This window comes from Equus quagga, chromosome 1, assembly GCF_021613505.1.
Source record: "Equus quagga isolate Etosha38 chromosome 1, UCLA_HA_Equagga_1.0, whole genome shotgun sequence".
Classification (NCBI taxonomy): domain Eukaryota; kingdom Metazoa; phylum Chordata; class Mammalia; order Perissodactyla; family Equidae; genus Equus; species Equus quagga.
In genome coordinates, this window is record NC_060267.1 from 184,837,548 (window position 1) to 184,855,333 (window position 17,786).

Sequence of the window (17,786 nt, forward strand, 5' to 3'; positions counted from 1 at the left end):
TGGGCCTGGCCTTCCCTTCTTAGGGACAGGCCAGCGCCGTGAGAACCCGCGAGCTCTGGGCCTGGCCTTCCCTTCTTAGGTACAGGCCAGCGCCATGAAAACCTGCGAGCTCTGGGCCTGGCCGCCCCTCAGCCTTGTTGGTGCTGTCCTCCTTGTTCAGTATCTTTACTTCCTCAGACACTTTTGTCATGGGCCCTCTGTGCAGGGGGCTCTCTCTGCCAGGACCGCTGCCCCCCCCATTCAGACACTAGCTCCCCTGTTCCCTTAGCTGCAGCGGAAAGCGCCTCTCAGAGCAGCCCGTTCCCCCACATCCCTCCCTCACCCCCTGCTCTTTCCTGTAGGAGACTACAGTCTATAGTTTTCAGGTCTCAGGTCTTTCCTGTACCCCACCCCCACTAAGTAGGATGCGGATTGTATGTTGAGTGTTGTCACCCGGCCCCTGACGCATACCAGGTGCAAAATAAACTTGTTTTCAGTGATTGGTTACATTTATCAGGGGAATATTGTAAGTGAAAAGAATTGAGTCACAGATGAGCATAGAATGATCCATTTACAAAAATAAATGTAAAGGGAAGATTTCTATACACGTATGTGTGTGTGTTCACGTAAGCATAGGAAAAGAGAAACCATGTAAAGATTGTACATGTGTGTGTCTTTGCATAAGCACAAGAAAAGAGAAAGCAGAACCCAGCCTGTCTCCAGTTACTGCTGCGCAGTGGGCTCGGGTCAGAACCGTTTATGCCTATTTTATTTATTCCTGTGTTAGCATCTTTTTTCTTACAGTGGGCATGTCTGACTTACCCAATTCTAACTAAATAAATCCAATTAGAATTTCCAGCTTTTATTTTTGAGACTCACATTTGTCTTTATGGCCAATGACCCATTTTTTTACAGACTTTTCAGTTAGTAAGAAATTGGGGAGCCAGGCCTCATTGCCTAGTGGTTAGAGTTTGGCATGCTCTGCCTTAGTGGCCCAAGTTCAGTTCCCGGTCATGGAACTACACCATTCATCTGTCAGCAGCCATGCTGTGGTGGCAGCTCACATAGAGGAACTAGAAGGACCTACAGCTAAAATATACAACTATGTACTGGGGCTTTGGGGAGGAAAAAAAAAAAAAGAGGAAGATCCTCAACAGATGTTGTCTCAGAGCCAATCTTTCTCAGCAAAAAAAAAAAAAGAAAAACTGGACATGAGAGTTTGTTTTGGTTTAGGCCAATGACTAATTGTGTGTCAGGTATAGCGTAAAGGAACAGCTCCTGTTCTGCACTCAGTATTCACAGAACACGTCCCTTCTGACACTTCTGTTGCCAGATGTGAGGGTCCCCATGCCGAGCAAGTCTGCTGCACCCGCTGGGTGTCCTACGACTTGTTCTGGCTCTACCTGGAACCTGTCAGATCTCACAGGTGAGGGCTCAGGCCCACAAGACTCCTCCCCACTCAATGCACTGGCCTGTCACGAGTCCAAGTTGTCACATGCGCTTCTGATGGACGGGCTGTAAATAAGAGGTTCCCGTGACTCAACTGGATTCAGTCAATTTGCTAGAGCAGCTCACAGAACTCAGGAAGCAGTTTACTTACTAGGTTATTGTTTTATTACAAGAGATGTTAAAGGACATGAATGAACAGCCAGCTGAGGGGAGAGGTGAGGGCCAGAAGGGTTGAGAGCATGGGAGCTTCTGGCCCCATGGAGTTTGGGGTGTGCCGCCCTCCCAGCACGTGGATGCGTCCTTGTCACCAGCCCAGACGCTGTCTGAACCCTGGAGTGCAGGGGTTCTTATGGAGGCTTCATTATGCAGGCACGAGAGATGAATTAAATCATTGCCGTTAGTGACCTAGCTGAGCCACAGCCCCTCTGCCCTGCGGTGGACATCTAGGAGCAGGGCTGAAGCTTCTGCCCTCTCATCACACGGTTGGTTCTCCCGGCAGCCAGCTCCCTTCCTAGGGCCTTTCCAGAACTTACCGCATTAACATACACTCAGGTGTGGTTGAAAGGGGCTTGTTGTGAATAAATGTTACAGCTAAAGATGTCCTGTGGCTCTTGAACAGGAAGTGACAAGGCTTTTGGGTGGCATGTGCCAGGAGCTGTGGACAAAGGCCAGGTAGACGTTTCTCATAATAAATGACAGTATCACAGGCGCTGGTCAGAGGACTGAATGCATGCAGTTTGCAGGTAGTTCAGGAGTTCTGGTTAAACTGCATGTCCTTTAGTGTGGCCGTCCTTGAAGGACCGTTGACCATCAGGCTCCAGCTGAGCGAAGGCTCCCCTCTGCTTTCAGCCTCCCGTTCCTGGTCACAGGCTTTGCCTTTGAAGTGGGCGGCTACCTCCTGCTGCTCTGGTTGGAAGTGGAGAGGGGCACAGCTTGCCCCAAGGTTGGGTGGGGTTCCATGGGCGAAGGCGAGGAGGGCAGAGGAGGGAGCAGTGTGGACAGAGCCCTGGACTGCACGAGGAGCCGGTCCCGTGTGTGCGGGGGGCCTGGGCCTGAGAACACACAGGGTGTGTGTCCCTGAAACTTCCCAGGATGTTTTGTTCCCTCTGTCTTCACATCCTAATGACACCACTCTTGAGCAGGTGCCATGTCTTAACTGTGAAACTCTGAGTTCGTTAACGGTCAGAAATGAGTCCCCGGGGCTTCCAGTGCTAATTACTTCCTGCACGAGGTCTGCTTTTGAAAGTGAGGTTTCTGCCCGTGACCTCTTAACCCGCCTGTGATTCTGTGTTCCCAGCTGGTTCGACTGTGCAATGAAGGCGCCCGGAAGATGGAAAGGACCGAAATGATGTACACAATTAACTCCCAGCTGGAATTTAAAATCAAGGTATTCTCCTACTTCTTTGTGAACAGATTTGTTACTGCTCTTGCTTAAATCTTACGTAAATAGAGAGATAGTTGAGAGAGTTGAATTTGCTTTTCAAAGAGGGGCAGCAAGTTGATTAGAGAGAGGCTGGCAGAGGGAGTCCCAGGAGCTTTAGGCAGTTCTGCTCCTGCATGTACCAGACAAAGTGACCTTTCTCCAGGCCTTGACGTCAGATATTATCTAACTAGCACATTTTTTTTTTCCAGAAAGACATCAAACTTGGGAAAAGGGTAGTTAAAAATAATAGAATTTTAGATTGGAAAGATTTCTTCCATATTCTCAGTGTCCTGCAAACCAGTGGTATTCCATGAGCTGGAGCAGGGTGTTCTCGCAAATCAAAAGCGGACGCTCCTTCTCCAGTTTATAAAAAGGATTGTTAGTGGGATGTTCTTTCCAAGTTTGTTTTGAATATGTGTTGTCTGATACTGCTCAGGAGCAGATGACAGGAGGCACAAAGAAGAAATGGCAATTAATGGCAAATCTAGGCCATGGCCAGCCCTTTGTTGGGTCATAGCTGAGTCCTCATGGGTGTGAGTGCTCATGATCGTGATTCTGTTTCATCATAACGTGTAAATTTAGCTAAGCAACTTCATGTTTTCATGGTAAATGTGTTCCTACCTGATGGCATGGAATAGTTATCAGCTGCCGAGCAGATTCTCTGCAGTGTCGTGTAGCTCGAGGACCCTGATCCAGTGCAGCCACACCCTTTTATCTAATACATGAGGAAAACAAGGCCCAGAGAATAAGGAACTGCTAACAGGGTCGCTTGGCTGGTGGTGACAGAGTCAGCACGAGGGTCCAGGCGTCCTGACTTGCGGGTCATGTAAACTGTTCCACCGTAAACCCAACCACAACGATTTGCAGAAAAGTGATGCATCATTCTTCTTAGAACAGAGGGTGGTGGGTACCTAAAAAGAGCACAGACACGGACACTTTCAATAGTTATGATTTCCTCATATGGAAACTTACAGCAATTTCAAACCCGTCCTTCAAAAAGGATCTTGTCCTTCTCTGTACTTTGTTTCTAAATATTTTAAGAAATATGTTTGGACATCCGAGTTTTTTTATCCCCTCCTTTTTAAAGATGATAATTCTCTTTCCTAACCATTTTTATTTTTCCTTCTTCACTGAAAATCAGTTGGTTTAAGATGTCTTTAAGCTCTGTTTCTCTAGAACCCAGAATTAACTTGTAATTGAAAAATGCTTACTCCAAGGATCTTTAAGAGTAAGTGATTAACATCAATTGAGTTCATGAGTTTTTGGCTATTTGTTTTCTTTTGGTTCGATAATTTAAATTTTTGTAAGTTTAAAGGAAAATATTTTTAGTTTAGCTTTATAATGAAGCACTGAATTCAGACCACTTAGAAATACTAATAAGATCTTAGGACTTTGTTTCCCTAGCACTTTGTGGGTAACAGGGAACATTTTTATTCAGTCGTCTTAAAGGTGAGAAGGTAGATGTTCGGAGAAGGTCAGGACCCGTCTAAGCACGTCTGTCCCTCCACAGGGGTAATGAGCGCCTTCTCCGTGGAGGCAGGTGGAGGACAAACTCAGGGCCCCGCCCTCGGGAGCCTGACAGGGTGGGGAAGACCCCAGAGGCCTGGAGGAGGCAGCAAGCCTGCAGCCGTCCCAGGGATGGAGGACTGTTGGGAGCACTGGGAGCGGGGGGCGGGGGGGGGGGGCAGCCCGAGAGAAAGGTGGAGGGCAGGAGCTTGCAGCAGTCCAGGTTCCTGCCAGAGGTGTGAGCGGAATCTTGAGGATGACTTAGGGAGAGTCTCCCAGGAGTCGGGGCAGGAACAAACTCACGGGGCGTGGTCTTGGCTGCTGCAGCCCAGGCCTTGTTCTCATCCGTGAGCGTAGACTTGGGGTGCAAGGGGAGCAGGGCAGAACCGGAGTGGTGAGCAGAAGCTCTCAGGGGGCCTGCATGCTAAGAGGAAGGGCTGAGCGAGGCTGTCTGGGAGCCCCTGAGAAGTTCTCAGCAGGAAGTGACACGGCCAGACGTGCATTTAGTAAGGACTTTAGCAATGTGGGAAAAAGGCCTTTGTGCTTATTCCACATCCACAAGTCATTCAAAGAAAAATTGATAAATTCATCGATATGAAAATTTAAAAAATTTCTCTATAGAGGAAAAAATAAAAGCCATAGAAAAATGAAAAAGAAAATAGCAAATTGGAAAAAGTATTTGCAGCTCACATAAAGACAAAGGGTTAATATCCCCAACATACAAACTTGAAGTGATAAGAAAAAGATAGGGAGGAAAGACCATCAGAAAATGGCACGTTGGAAAAGTGCTCCCAGAAGAGGATAAACGATAAATGTTTGAAAAGATGATTTACCTCATTCGGAAGAAAATTGCTGATTGAAATTAAAATAATGTGTTTCACGTCTTAGGTTTATAAATGACTCAGAAGTTCTCACGTTTTATCAGTGAGGTTGGAGGGAAAGGCGCTTTTACATGTGGTTGGTGGGAAAGACTGTTGGAACCCCAGTGGTGGGCGATTTGGCAGTAATCGTCAAAATTACAAATGCAAGTTCCTGTGACCAGCAATTTTACTTCTAAGAATTTACCGTGTGGATAGACTCCTGAATGTATAAAATCACACACAAACGTGTATACAGACACATACACACAGAGTTATTCATTGGGCGTTGTTTGTAGTTGCAAAAGATTAGAAGCGACCTAAATATCTATCAATAGGGGACTGATTAGATAGCTTTTACTATACCCAGATAACATAATACCACTCAAGTAAACAAAAAAGAATGAAGGAGAATTTTAGGTACTGAGATGGAAAGGTTTCTCCTATATTAAGTGGAAAAAGATGCAGGACAGAAAGAAAGAAGAATACACAGTTTGCTTATGTGCAAGAAATCTCTGCAAAGTTACAGAAGAACAATAACAGTTACTGCCTCACGGGGGGATCTGGCGAGGTGAGGAGCAGGGGGATGGTGTCTCACTTAGTGGTTTTTATAGTACTTGGTTTTTTATAACCAACCCCCTCCCCACTCCACACACACACACCAGATTTAGTGTGTTACTGGAGACGTGCCTTATGGCAGCCGCACAGAGGATGAGCTGGGCACGTAATGAGCCCAGAGACTGAAACCAGTTAGGGGACTGGAAGCAGATGAGGAGGGACAGGCAGGGTGCCGAGACTGGGCAGCAGCGGGTTCCCCAGCGTCCAGGCTGGTTGACTGGATGGAGACACGCTGTGTACTACGATTGGGATCCGTGAGGAGAAACAGTGTTTTAGGAAAGGTGGCGAGGTCTACACTGGCCGTCTTTGGTTTATGGTGTGGTGCACTGCCACAGCCGATGCTACCGGGAAAATGCTTGTTAAGTATTCTTGGGTGCCATTTTCATGTAGTCTCATTTAATTCTCGTGAGAACTCCATGAAGCATCCTCCTATTATTCCCATTTTATAGTTGAGGGATCTGAAGCTAGAGATAGTTAAATAATCTGCTCAAAGTTATACAAGAAGGATGAAGCCTGGATTCATTCAGACCTGCAAGTGACTCCAATGTCCACATTCTTAACAATGATGGTGTGATAATGCTGGTCCTCTAGTTTGAAGGGGGAAAAAGCTTATATATGTGTGTGTGTGTAAATATATATATACATATGCATATGCGTATGTATGACAACACTCACATGTGTTTTCATTTTTGAATGTGTCAGTTTCTGGAAGAGCGTCGTGTGCTGCACAGTAGAAGAACGAGAGGGGTGGAAATTGTCCCTGGCATGGCACATGGGAAGCCAGTGGACCCTGCAGCTGGCCTGCCTGGGCTCCTGTTGTGGCCCCACCACTTACCAGCTGTGTGACCTTGGGCATCTCTTGACTTTCATGTCTTATTAGTTTTTTGAACCGTAAAATGAAGCTGATAATAGTACTTCCCCCCTAGAGTTATTGTGAGGATTACATTAATAATGGATGTAAAGAACTGGAAACAGCCCTGGTTTGTAGCAAACAGACATAAACACCATTAGACGTGTTGTCAGAAGAGTGTCCCTGGTGCGGGGGATGTATTGCAGTGTGTTGATGAGCGAATGGGGTGGGAAACAGTTTAAACAGATTGGACTTGCATTCGAGGAGCTTGGTGGATGGAAAGGAAGTGAGGGTTATAGAGAAAAAGTTGGTCACCAGACTTAGATCAGAGACCAGAGCTTAATTTGTGTCTCACATCCGGTGTTTTTTCTCACGAGACTACAGCTTTCTCTAAAAGTTGCCTCCCAGAGTTGGGAGGATTAATTTTTGTCTGGTAATAGAAAGTTTGACCTTATAAGTTAGCACATGGAGAAGCTGAGGATTCTTGGGCTACTCTATAAGCCATAATTTAACGGTGATTGAGGGGGGGGGTGGTATGTTGGTTGGTGGATGGGTTTGCTGGTTGGTGTTTGGCGGCCTTGCTAGCAAGTAGAAGTCGAACATATAGCAGACAAAATGAAGAAATCTGAGGTGTTAAAAAGTCTTTGCACTGTAGAAGACAGTTTGGTGGTTCCTCAAAAAGTTTAAACGTAAGAGTTACCAAATGACCTAGCAGTTCCACTCCTATGTGGAGAACTGAAAACAGTTCTTCAATAAAAACTGGTGTGTGGATGTTCTTGGCAACCTTCCTCATAATAGCCAAAAAAATGGAAATAACCCAAATGTCCCTCAAGAAAATTGGTGAGTTGATAAGCAAAATGTGGTGCATCCATACAGTGAAATAGTGTTCAGCCATAAAAAGGAACGAAGTTCTGATAAATGCTACAACATGGATGAACCTTGAAAACACGATGCTAAGTGAAATAAGTCAGACAAGAAAGGTCGCATGTTCTATAATTCAGTTTATATGGAATGTCCACAATAGGCAAATCCATAGCGCTAAAAAGTAGAATGGTGGTTGCCATTGGGAGGGCAGAATAGAGAGTGACTACTTAATGCTATGGGTTTCTTTTTAGGGTAGTGAAAGTGTTCTGGAAGTAGACAGTGAGGATCATTGTACAACATTATGAATGTGCTAAATGCCACTTTATTATATGTATACTTTTAAACAGTTAAATGATTAATTTTATCTCAATTTTTAAAAAATCACTCTTCAGCAGCTCTTCCTTGTCTTGCTGGCCCATAAAATGAGTTAAATTTTATGCTGAGGCTAGTTTTCTAGGATGCTAATTAACACAAAAAAGAAAAAGTCTTTTCTCCATAGGAATTACGTCAGTGCCTTTAAGGTGTATTTTCGTTCATGAATTTCTTGTCTATTTTTTGATTCACACCTGGGTTCTAGTCTTAGAGCTTCTGAAGTATGGGGACTCACTTATGCCCGTTCTGGTTTGTTCTGATTCTTTCGGTCATTTTCATAATTTCTTTAAAAATAAACTATCTGAATGCGTTTAATCTTTCAACAGTACATTCTGAAACAAAAAACATTTATGATATCAGATTTTTGTTTTCAAAAGAAGCATAGATGTATTGAAAGCCACTGTCAATTTTAGATATTCATTAGAAGTTTTTATTTTTGCCTAGTGGAGTATGAGGAGTCCATAAAAATCCATCTATTTGAAAACAACAAAACAGTTTGAAAACCTTTCTTCCTCCATCCCCTAAATTGATAACAGCCACAGGGTGGCATGTGCACTGGACACGGCCGTGGTCCTGTCCTTGTTCATCCGAAGGGCTACACACAGTAGCCGGAGGGCAGTGTTCAGTCCCGACAGCACTCAGCGGGACCTGCCCTGACCGGCAGCTCTCATGTGTGCTGCTGGGGGGATCCTCCTGCATTTTCTGAGCAATCTCTCTGTCTGTCAGCCTTTTAAGTCTCAGCCGTCCCTATTGGGTAATTGTCTGATTTGAGATTTGGGGCTGGAAACGCCACGAACTCCCTTAATAGCCATTTTTAAAGTTTGAGGTCAGACATGATCTTTCATCTTTTTTAAACCTTCAGGAAAATCATATATAACTAATAAGCAACTTTCTTATAAAAGTCCTTTATGAAGTTAAAAAAAATATGAAATCCTGTCTTAGCCTTCTTACTTCCTCCCTAATATCCTTAGTTTCCCAAGGCTGTTTTTAATCATTATTCCCTGGAAAGGATAACATGTGATTGCACCACACTAAAACAGTTCGCTTTCATGTCCAAGAATTTTTGCTTATTTTATGGATATAGCTTTTTAAATCAGATTTTTGGCAGTAAGTATTTCTGGTAACTTAAAAAAAAAAGAGCTCTTAAGGGTAGGGATTATTCTGTGGTTTTGAGAGTTTTCCGGTTGGAAACTGGAAACTGAATGAAGAAAAAAACAGAATGGAATTCCTTGTATGCAGCCTTTTCTGTGAGATTAGGATGGGTTGTTTGGAAGAACTTCATTTTCACAGCCAGAAAGATGCTTTCAGGGCTGCAATTCCTTGAGGAGAGCCAGCACAGGCCGAGAGCAGGTGTCCTCCCAGACAGGTGAAGGAGAGTGAGCGGGCAGCACACACGTTCGCCTGGTGTTTCTCCTTTTATCAAAGTCCTTTCAGTTCCTAAAGTGAATGCAGGCTTTTATTTGTCTCTTGTTAACCTCGGTTATCTGTGTTTTCCCGTATGTTTAGATTCTGGTCTGTGATATTTAAAATAACTCAGTTGATGCCGACAGATCTCATCTTGAGGTTTTTCAGTCTCAGTGACTCCTGGTTGGTTGAGACTCAGTGGAAGGATGGTCATTCTTGGTTGACCCAATAACATCTTCTCATGGAGTTTTTGTTGTCATATTGGCAAGTTGGTAGTTTTTAATATGGAAAATGTTTTTCGTTTTTTCTTGGAGAATGGACTGTACCTCTGTAATTGTAATTCCCTATTATATGGAAAAACGATGCGTGCCATGGTCTGTCTCATTGGTTGGAATGTCAGTTTGTGTTTTACTCGATAATCTTTAAAGGACTTGAATTCGGTTTGAATGGGAACTGAGTTTTCTCTCTTGCAGCCTTTTCCGCTGGTCTCCTCTTCCCGGTGGCTGGTCAAGAGGGGCGAGCTGACGGCCTACGTGGAGGACACGGTGCTTTTCTCGAGGAGGATGTCCAGACAGCAGGTCTACTTCTTCCTCTTCAACGATGTGCTCATCATCACCAAGAAGAAGAGGTGAGCCTTCCTGTGCCGTCGCGGGCTGTACGTCCAGGTGCGAAGTGCCTGTCAGGGGTGGCTGATGGTTCTTAAAAGCTGGAGGTGTTAGATGTTGGTCTCTATGCATGAAATCGTGGTAGCATCTGTGCTTCGCATTCTCTAGTTACCTGCCCAGATAAGACCCGAATCATCGTCAGCATTGTCTTTCCCGCCAGTCTCTGCTGAGCTCTACAGCATGGAAGCCATGGTCCTCAGCCTTCACATGTTTGTGTCATTGAGTTTCTCATGACAGCCCTGTGACGCTCCTAGTCCCAGCCAGCATTTCTCAGTCTTCTTCTGCTGTAGAATTCTGTGTAAATCAGATAAAAGCTGCTCCAGTTGAGAACAAGCGTGGGCACAGCTCTAGTGCTCTTTGTAACTTAATTTAAAATCCCCACTCTTAACAATTGTTAGTCTAAAAAGTCTCCCCGTGCCCGGGACTGTGTGACAATACTCTGAAGTATTGAATACTCCAAATCAGCTGGTGGCAGTGTCTCTTCTCCTTTCTTCAGACTCCTGGTTGTGTGCAGGGTTGTACACCATCTTCCTGCCGGTCCTACAGAGTGTGAACTTAGAGGAAAACATCCATGTGTGGTGTGCTCTTCCACACGTGAAGGCCGTGCTAGTGGGCTGCGTGTCCCAGGAGTAGGTGGTTCACGGGCAGGTTTAGACGAGGTGAGGAGAGCCGTGGACAGACTTGTGTGAACACATAAAACAAACTCCCAAACTCCCCATGGCGTGTTTATTTACATTCGACTTCTGAGTTGCTGACATTTTAGCTTGAAAATTCAAACGAAATCGAGCAGACCTCGAGCTATCTATCGTTTGGCTCCTTTAGTCAGACCGTCTCATGGATTCTGTCAGCTGCTTGGCTGTCCAGCTGAAAGGAACTTTGTAGGGTCCAGCCTGACAACCCCAGTACAACCATGACAAACACATGATGATGCCGGTGCCTATTTCTCATATGCCGGAAAATGATGTTTCCGTGACTTCAAGAAGAAATTGTTTCCCTTACTTGGGACAGTTTAAATAGTTCTAGTAGCTAAGTAAATTTTATAAATAAAGATTGGAGAGGAATTATAATTTTGTATTTTTATGTTTGGTCGGTTTCCTATGAGATCGCTTGTTTTCTTTGGCTCTCGTCGAGATGTTTTGTTTTTAGGGGAGAGTAACTGTATAGGACCCTTCAAGTGCCAGGACTCCTGACTTCTGACATCTTCCAGCTGTTCAAAGATTTGTCCTGTCTCAGTGGACCAGAACCTTGAACTAAACTTTTGATTTTGATGGTAAAATACATGTCGACAGTACCAACCTGATTTTAAATATTAATATAGTTTTGATTATAATGTCTTCAGTGACCTGATGAAAACATTGAGTATTTAAACCAATTAGTATACTTTTATTCTTGGACTCTTGTAGAACTGCCCAGTAAACACAGACTTTGGAAGGTCAGAATCAAGGCCCACGCTGCTCTGCTCAGCAGTGTGCTGCCCTGCGCAGGGTCCCTGGCTGTCTGACGTGGCTTTCCCAGCTGTTGCACACTCGTCTGCTCAGATGTGTGTGCACTTGTGTTATTGGTAAAAGGAAGAACGGGATATGCTGCCCCCTGGAGAGCGCCCCATAGTTCCTGAGCCGGCCTTCACCGAGACAGGATTCCTCCTCTCAGTTAGCCTGTCCTGTTTCTGAGGAGCTCTTGACCAGAGAGTAGGTTGGAGGCTACAGTTGTTTGAGACCAGAGCACATCGTGTGGGCGACGAGCAGACCGCGGCAGCTTGATGACCAGCGTGTGAGGAACGTGCCGTGTGCACAGGTACCACAGGGCAGCGTCAGGACCCCCTGCAGGGCTTCGTGTGCCAGGGGACAGCAAAGGAGCTCCACCAGTTCCCAACAGACAGTGGCTTCGGCCTAGCGACGAGGTTCAGATAAAGGGTGGCTACCTGCACCCGCTCTGTGGATGGTCCAGCCACTACTGCCGAATTGTAATCTGGGGTCAGCCACAGAGCTGACCACTGGATCCTTGGGGAGGCTCCTGGCACTGGGACAGATAGCTCGGGGGACAGTTCCTCATCCCCGATCCAGCCGGGCGGGTGGTTTGTGCTGAGCTGGGTTGACAGGTCGCTGGGCCAGGGGCCACCTCGGCTTTGCGGGGCCTGTGACTGCAGGTGCTTGCAGGCCGTGAGTCCGTGCAGCTGTCATCTGGATGGGAGTGTTCACTTCTTCCAGAGTGTCAGAAGGAAGTTTCTAGCGTCTGCCGGGAGTTAGCCAGATTGGAAAGGACACGTGGCCGGTGTGCCTGTTCTGGGTAAGAAGGAGAACTCGTGATACTCAAGGCCTCGCTGTGGGCGCCTGGTCCCTGCTCCTGGAGCAGAGCTCTGCGCTTGCACACAAGGCCTGACGGCTCTTTGCTGGGGGCTGCCCTGTGCTTTGTGGGGCATTTAGCAGCGTCTCTGACCTCGGCCCACTATCTGCCGGTAGTTCCTCCCTCCCAGTTGTGACAGCCAAAAAAGTCTCCGTTGTCATGTCCCTGGAACCCAGGTCACCCCCAGTCGAGAGCCACTGTTCTGGGTGGTGGCACGCTGTTACCTGTCACCCAGCGTCACCTTCAGAGTAGGGAGGGTGTGCAGACCTGTCAGATCTGACACCGCAGTAACAGTAACATGGTACTAGAAAAGGAAAGGTCGCCATGTTATCTCATAGGTTAGTGAGTATAACTTAGGGCAGTGTCCAATTTGTGCCTAGTAATAGCTCATAATTAATTATCCATTGCAGTGTAGACTGTACCCCATGTACAACTTGAGGAATTAAGTGCAATTGTCCCTGGTTTTGATATGTGAAAACTGAATCCAAGGCCTAAACAGGTTCAAACTCCCGAAGACGTGTTCTGTCAGGTAGTTGACGGCCGTGTTCTCGTTCGGTGCCTTGTGTCTGGCGTAGACCTTCCCGTTTCCTCTGAAGCTAAGAACAGTTTTTCCCCTGGTGTTAGTTTCTTACAGCTGCTGTAACAAGGGCCACACGGTGGGTGCTTAAAACAATAGGAATTTATGGTCTCAGTTCTGGAGGCAGAAGTCCAAAATCAGGACTTTTGTAGCACTCCCCCCGCCCACCCCTGAAGGCCCCACGAGGGAGTCCTGTCCTGCCTCTTCTGCTCCCACTGGCTCCTGGGGCCTCGTCTCGGCAGTGTGACTCCCATCTCTGCCTCTGTCTTTGCATGGCTTCTTTTCTCCTGGGTCCCTGTGCATCTCTAAATCTCCCTCTTCTTATAAGGACACCAGTTATGGGAGCTAGGGCCCACTCTACTCCAGAAGGATCTCATCCTAACTTGATGACGTCTGCCAAGACCTTAGTTCCAAACAGGGCCCTGTGTCCAGGTCCTGGGCTTAGGGTTTTGACGTACTTCTTGGAGGGCACAGTTCGGCCCACCGCACTCCCTCAGCTCGTCAGCACTGCCTCACTTACACATGTGGTCAGTAAACGTGCTGCCGCATCTCACCTTAGTTCTAGGACACATCTCCTTAGCACTGACCAAATGCCATTTTTCCTGATTTTGGAATGTCATCATGGTTGTCTGTCTTGAACACATTTATTTGGAGGTCTCGTAGGTTACCGTCATCCGCATCTTCTCCTTCAAGCATGTTCCTTCTCCAGAGCCCACCCCCTCCTTGGTGAAAGGGCCTTCATGTCTCCATCCACCCGGTAGGGCCCCCTGCATCTCGCTGCACTCCTGTCCGCCACTGCCATCTTCCCCGCAGCCCATGAGCCTGCGGCTCTGCTCTCTTGTCTCCTGCCCTTGCCCCAGCCACCTTGTGTTCGCCCGTAGGACACACCTACCTGGATCTCTGCCACCGCACCTCCATCCACATCTTACCCCACAGCCCGAGGACACTTTGTAAAGACAGAGCTGCCTAGCCAGTCCTGTGCAGACACTCCGTCCCTGGCCTCTGACACGAAGGCCTCACTGGGCCGCCTTCTAGCCGCCAGGACCTCTCCTGGCTGAATCCTCCCCTTGCCCTGATCCCGCTGCTCCCAGGCCTCTTCCAGGCTAAGTCCTTTCCATTCTGTAGATCCGTGGTTGATTGTCACACCCACTGGCTGCTCTCATCCAGTCTTCTCCCGGGGTCGGGGGGGTATTTCTGCTGCTTTGTGGGCCCGGAAGACCCCGTGCTTTCTCTGCCAGCACTTTGGGCTTCTCTGGTCCATGCTGTCCTGTCGGCCTTGCACACTCAGGGCTGCCGTGACAGTCTTCATGAATATCTGTTGACCGTGGGCCAGTCGCGTAGCTGGTTGAACATAAACAGCTTGAGCAGGTGCATTGCTCAGCGAGCAGAGCCCCCCATCTCGCACCCTACTAGAATGTCTTTGAATTCTCTTTTATTTTTAAAAGAAATGTGATTTTAGTATTCTTTTCCACTGTCTACTGAGTTGTAAATAAACATTTTTAATTAATTTTGGCAAAAGCACATGTGGAGCTTGGCTCATCGTGTGGCTTCCTTGCCCCTGGAGAATTATCCTAAGTGCACGGCCCTGCGGCAGGGGCGAGGAGGAGGTGTTCAGACTGCTCCTGGGTAGCTTTTATTTTATGCTGTCGTGTCAGCTACGGTTTGAGCTGCAGTTAACTGTTCTCATACCCAGGGGTGGAAGCAACAGCGGTGTGGAGTTATCTCACACACACACCAGTCGGGGAGCCTGGGGAGTCCTGCCAACCCCATGCCTCTCAGGAGGCTCCCTGGGCACTTCAGATGGCCTTCGGCATTCTGTGACAGGATCCCAGACCACACGCCTCACACATGACAGGCGTCCACATCCATCTCCAGCATGGAGATGAGAGTGAGCGTCCCGGCTGGGGACCAGGAACCCAGCTTAGCGGCATTGGGGTCGCAGGTGCAGCTTCGGGGGCGTTAGTGGTCGCGGGTGGTCCTGTGGGGCGGTGCCATGATCTCCCTCACTGACAGGGTCCCGGGCTCCAGGGTGGCAGGCAGTCTGCAGGGCAGCGCCGTGATCTCCCTCAGTGACGGGCAGGAGTGAGCAGGAGCTGCCCGCAGCGGCTCCTCAAGCGGTGGCTGTTTTCCTCAGCAGAGGAGAGCCTTTCCCAGACGTCCGCAGGAGACTCCTGTGTCTCCCGGGTCACAAGACGTGTGGCTCTGAAGGAGGGCGGAAGCCCGCATGTGACACTGGGTCAGGAGGGCCGTGTGACTGTGGGTCAGCCATGATGCTGTGCGGGCCAGCGACCAGGCTGGGGGGACATGGAGAGGAGTGAGATGCAGACAGCTCCGGCCACAGTGCGACTGCTCTTCCACGAACACGGGTGACATTCGAGCAGTTAGGGAAATGGGAAGACTCGTTAAGGAATGGGCGCCTGGCCTGTGGGGTGAGGGGTGTCAGTTTCAAAGGAGACGGGGGCGTCGAAGGTTGACAACCCGCCCCTCCTGGCTGGCGTCAGTGTCCGCTGCAGCTCATGCAAGCGTCTCAGACGCTGGCGCCTCTGCTCCACCTGCGGGCGTTGCCGGCAGCCCCCATGGGGCACGGATGGGCCTGGTGTGGTCGCTGGACAGCGCTGTAGAGCCTGAAGTCCATCGGGTCTTGTGGTCTGTGACGGTGAACGCGAGCACGGCCTGATTGTCCTCCCACCCCCTCGTTCTCTGCCCGTGGACCATGGGGCTGCGACACCTCAAAGTGCCCTGCAGTCGGGGCAGTGACGGTGACGATGGGGGAAGATCCTGGACTGGGGGTGAGTGCACAGCACCCAGAGCGAACGGCCGAGTTCTCATGCCAAGGACTCTGAGGCCGAGAGAGAGGAACGCTCCTCCCGTCTCTGGGCAAAGCCGGGGCTGTGGTGCGTCTCTGACTCCAGAGGTGCCTCTCCAAATAGTCTCTGTATGTCCATTGCTTCTCGACTTCATTTCTCTAGAACATTTTCCCCTTCCCCCATCCCGTAATGTCATTGGGAAAAACAGCCCAGAAACGTGCCCCTGTCTTGCTTGCTTTGATAAGCACCTTTCCCAAAGCAAGTTTTTTTAAGTGGGTGTTTCCACAGTTGTCCCGGTTGCAGGAGAGTGTTTGAACCAGGACCAGACCGCGCTGGGAGGCTTCCTCTGCCTGTGGCTCCTCTCAAGTCAAAGAGGGACGCCTCCTGTTCCTGAAATGTCCTTCGCACAGGCACTTAGATGGGAGACATCCCATCCTGACTCCTGGCTCCATGAATATGGTGCGTGTTGACATGACTTTACACGTCCTTGGGGTTTACCAGAGGGCTTTCTGTGATAGGATCCTGCCAGGGCGTCGGCCAAGTTCAGGGTTTAAGTTAGAAGAGCGTTTTCCCAAGTCATCTGAATGCCGGGGGGCTTGACGCTGTGCCGGCGCCGGGAAGGGTCCGGCTGCTCTGGCCCCACTTTGAGTTCCTCCCTTGAAGCCTCCCGTCAGAGCAGCTGCAGGCACCTGGATGGTCTCTCCTCTGCAGTTGGCTCCTTTCCTGGGAAATGAATTTTCCGAGTCTCTTGGCTGAGGAAAGGTAGTCAGGCTCCCTGCCTCACAGACTTCTTCCTGGACATGGACCGTGGTGGTGTCTGCCCCCTGGCACCGGGTTCTACATTCAAGATAGCGGGCCGGCGGGAGAGGAATGAGACCCGTTGCCTTTCCTCCCGGGCCTCTTCTCTGGCACCCACATACCCTCGAGTCCTGTGACGCTGCAAGGGTGAAGATGCTGTCTCCTCTGGTTTGTGAGAAGAGTTGAGTGTCGAGTTCAGTGTTGAGGCCGTGGCAACAGAGCAGCACAGGGTCCATGCCTGGGGCCGGGCAGGCTGGGCTCGGGTCCTGCTGTGGGACATCGGGCCAGTTCCTTCAGGCTGCTAGGGCCCAGTGTTCTCCTCTGTAAGATGGGTGTGTTGGCTCGTCTTCCTCATGGAATTCCGTGGGGACGGAGCTCTTGGCACGGTGAGAGTCCCTGCTGCAAGGCTGGTCTGAGCCGTGTGTCGTTGTCGTTCCCAGTACTGTCTCTCTGCTTCTGGGATATTTTATTGTTTAAAGCAGTGGTTCGAAGCCTTCAGCCACGGCTCCCCACCTGAAGGCTGAGTGTGCTCTAGGGTCAGGCCTGGGTTATGGCCCCTGAAATGTGGCCTCAGGAAGAAGCCCCCCAGCCCCCAATCAGGACCGGTGTCAGGTGGCGAGTGATGGGGGCTAACCACTCTCATACTTCAGTGTCAGCTGTGCACATGCTCTCATAGAAGCAGTGTTCTCGCTGCGTTCCTCACGGCTGGTTAGGAGACACTAACTTTGTGGCTGGAAAAAGTGAATTCAGTGTGTTTTCCCCTTTCATTCAGGCAAGTCAGAGGACGCGACCTGCCTGGAATGGGGGCGGCTCGGTGATTTGGAGCAGCCTTGTCCCCACCTTAGAAGCTGCCCCGCTCTTTAGCAGTGCTGCGGGGGAGGCTACAGGCAGGTGTCAGCAGCTCCCAGGCCAGCCCCTCTCCTCCTCGTCCAGGACCTGGGTTCTGGGCACCCCTGGGTGGCCAGGGGCCTGCAGGTTGTGGAGTTGGAGACCTGCGGTGGCAGGAATGGGGTGGGGTCCTGGGGTATGTCCCTGGGCATCCTCTTTGGTGACCTCACGTCAGAGCAGGTCTCATTTCCCAGTGATGTGACCCTCGTCTCACCCTGTGCTGTATTTGTGACAGCAACCAGCAGGCGTGTGGCGTGTTGGTCAGTCCTCAGAATTATTTGGAGGGACTGAGCAAGGCCCTTTGAGTTGGTTTCTGGATAAATATCGTCCCTCGTTTTGCTGGTCAGAGTGCTTGCCAAATTATGAATTTCTTGACAGATTGTGCT

At 49.1% G+C, this 17,786-nt stretch overlaps 1 protein-coding gene across 1 annotated transcript in view; it reads left to right on the forward strand.

Annotated features, from left to right (window-relative positions):
- The window catches only part of ARHGEF26 (Rho guanine nucleotide exchange factor 26), a 110,545-nt gene that overhangs the window by 68,612 nt on the left and 24,147 nt on the right, over positions 1 to 17,786 (forward strand). The window contains exons 9-10 of the mRNA XM_046666588.1: positions 2,726 to 2,815; positions 9,796 to 9,950. Of these exons, the coding sequence (XP_046522544.1) occupies positions 2,726 to 2,815; positions 9,796 to 9,950 (245 nt within the window). The remainder of the gene's footprint in view (positions 1 to 2,725; positions 2,816 to 9,795; positions 9,951 to 17,786) is intronic.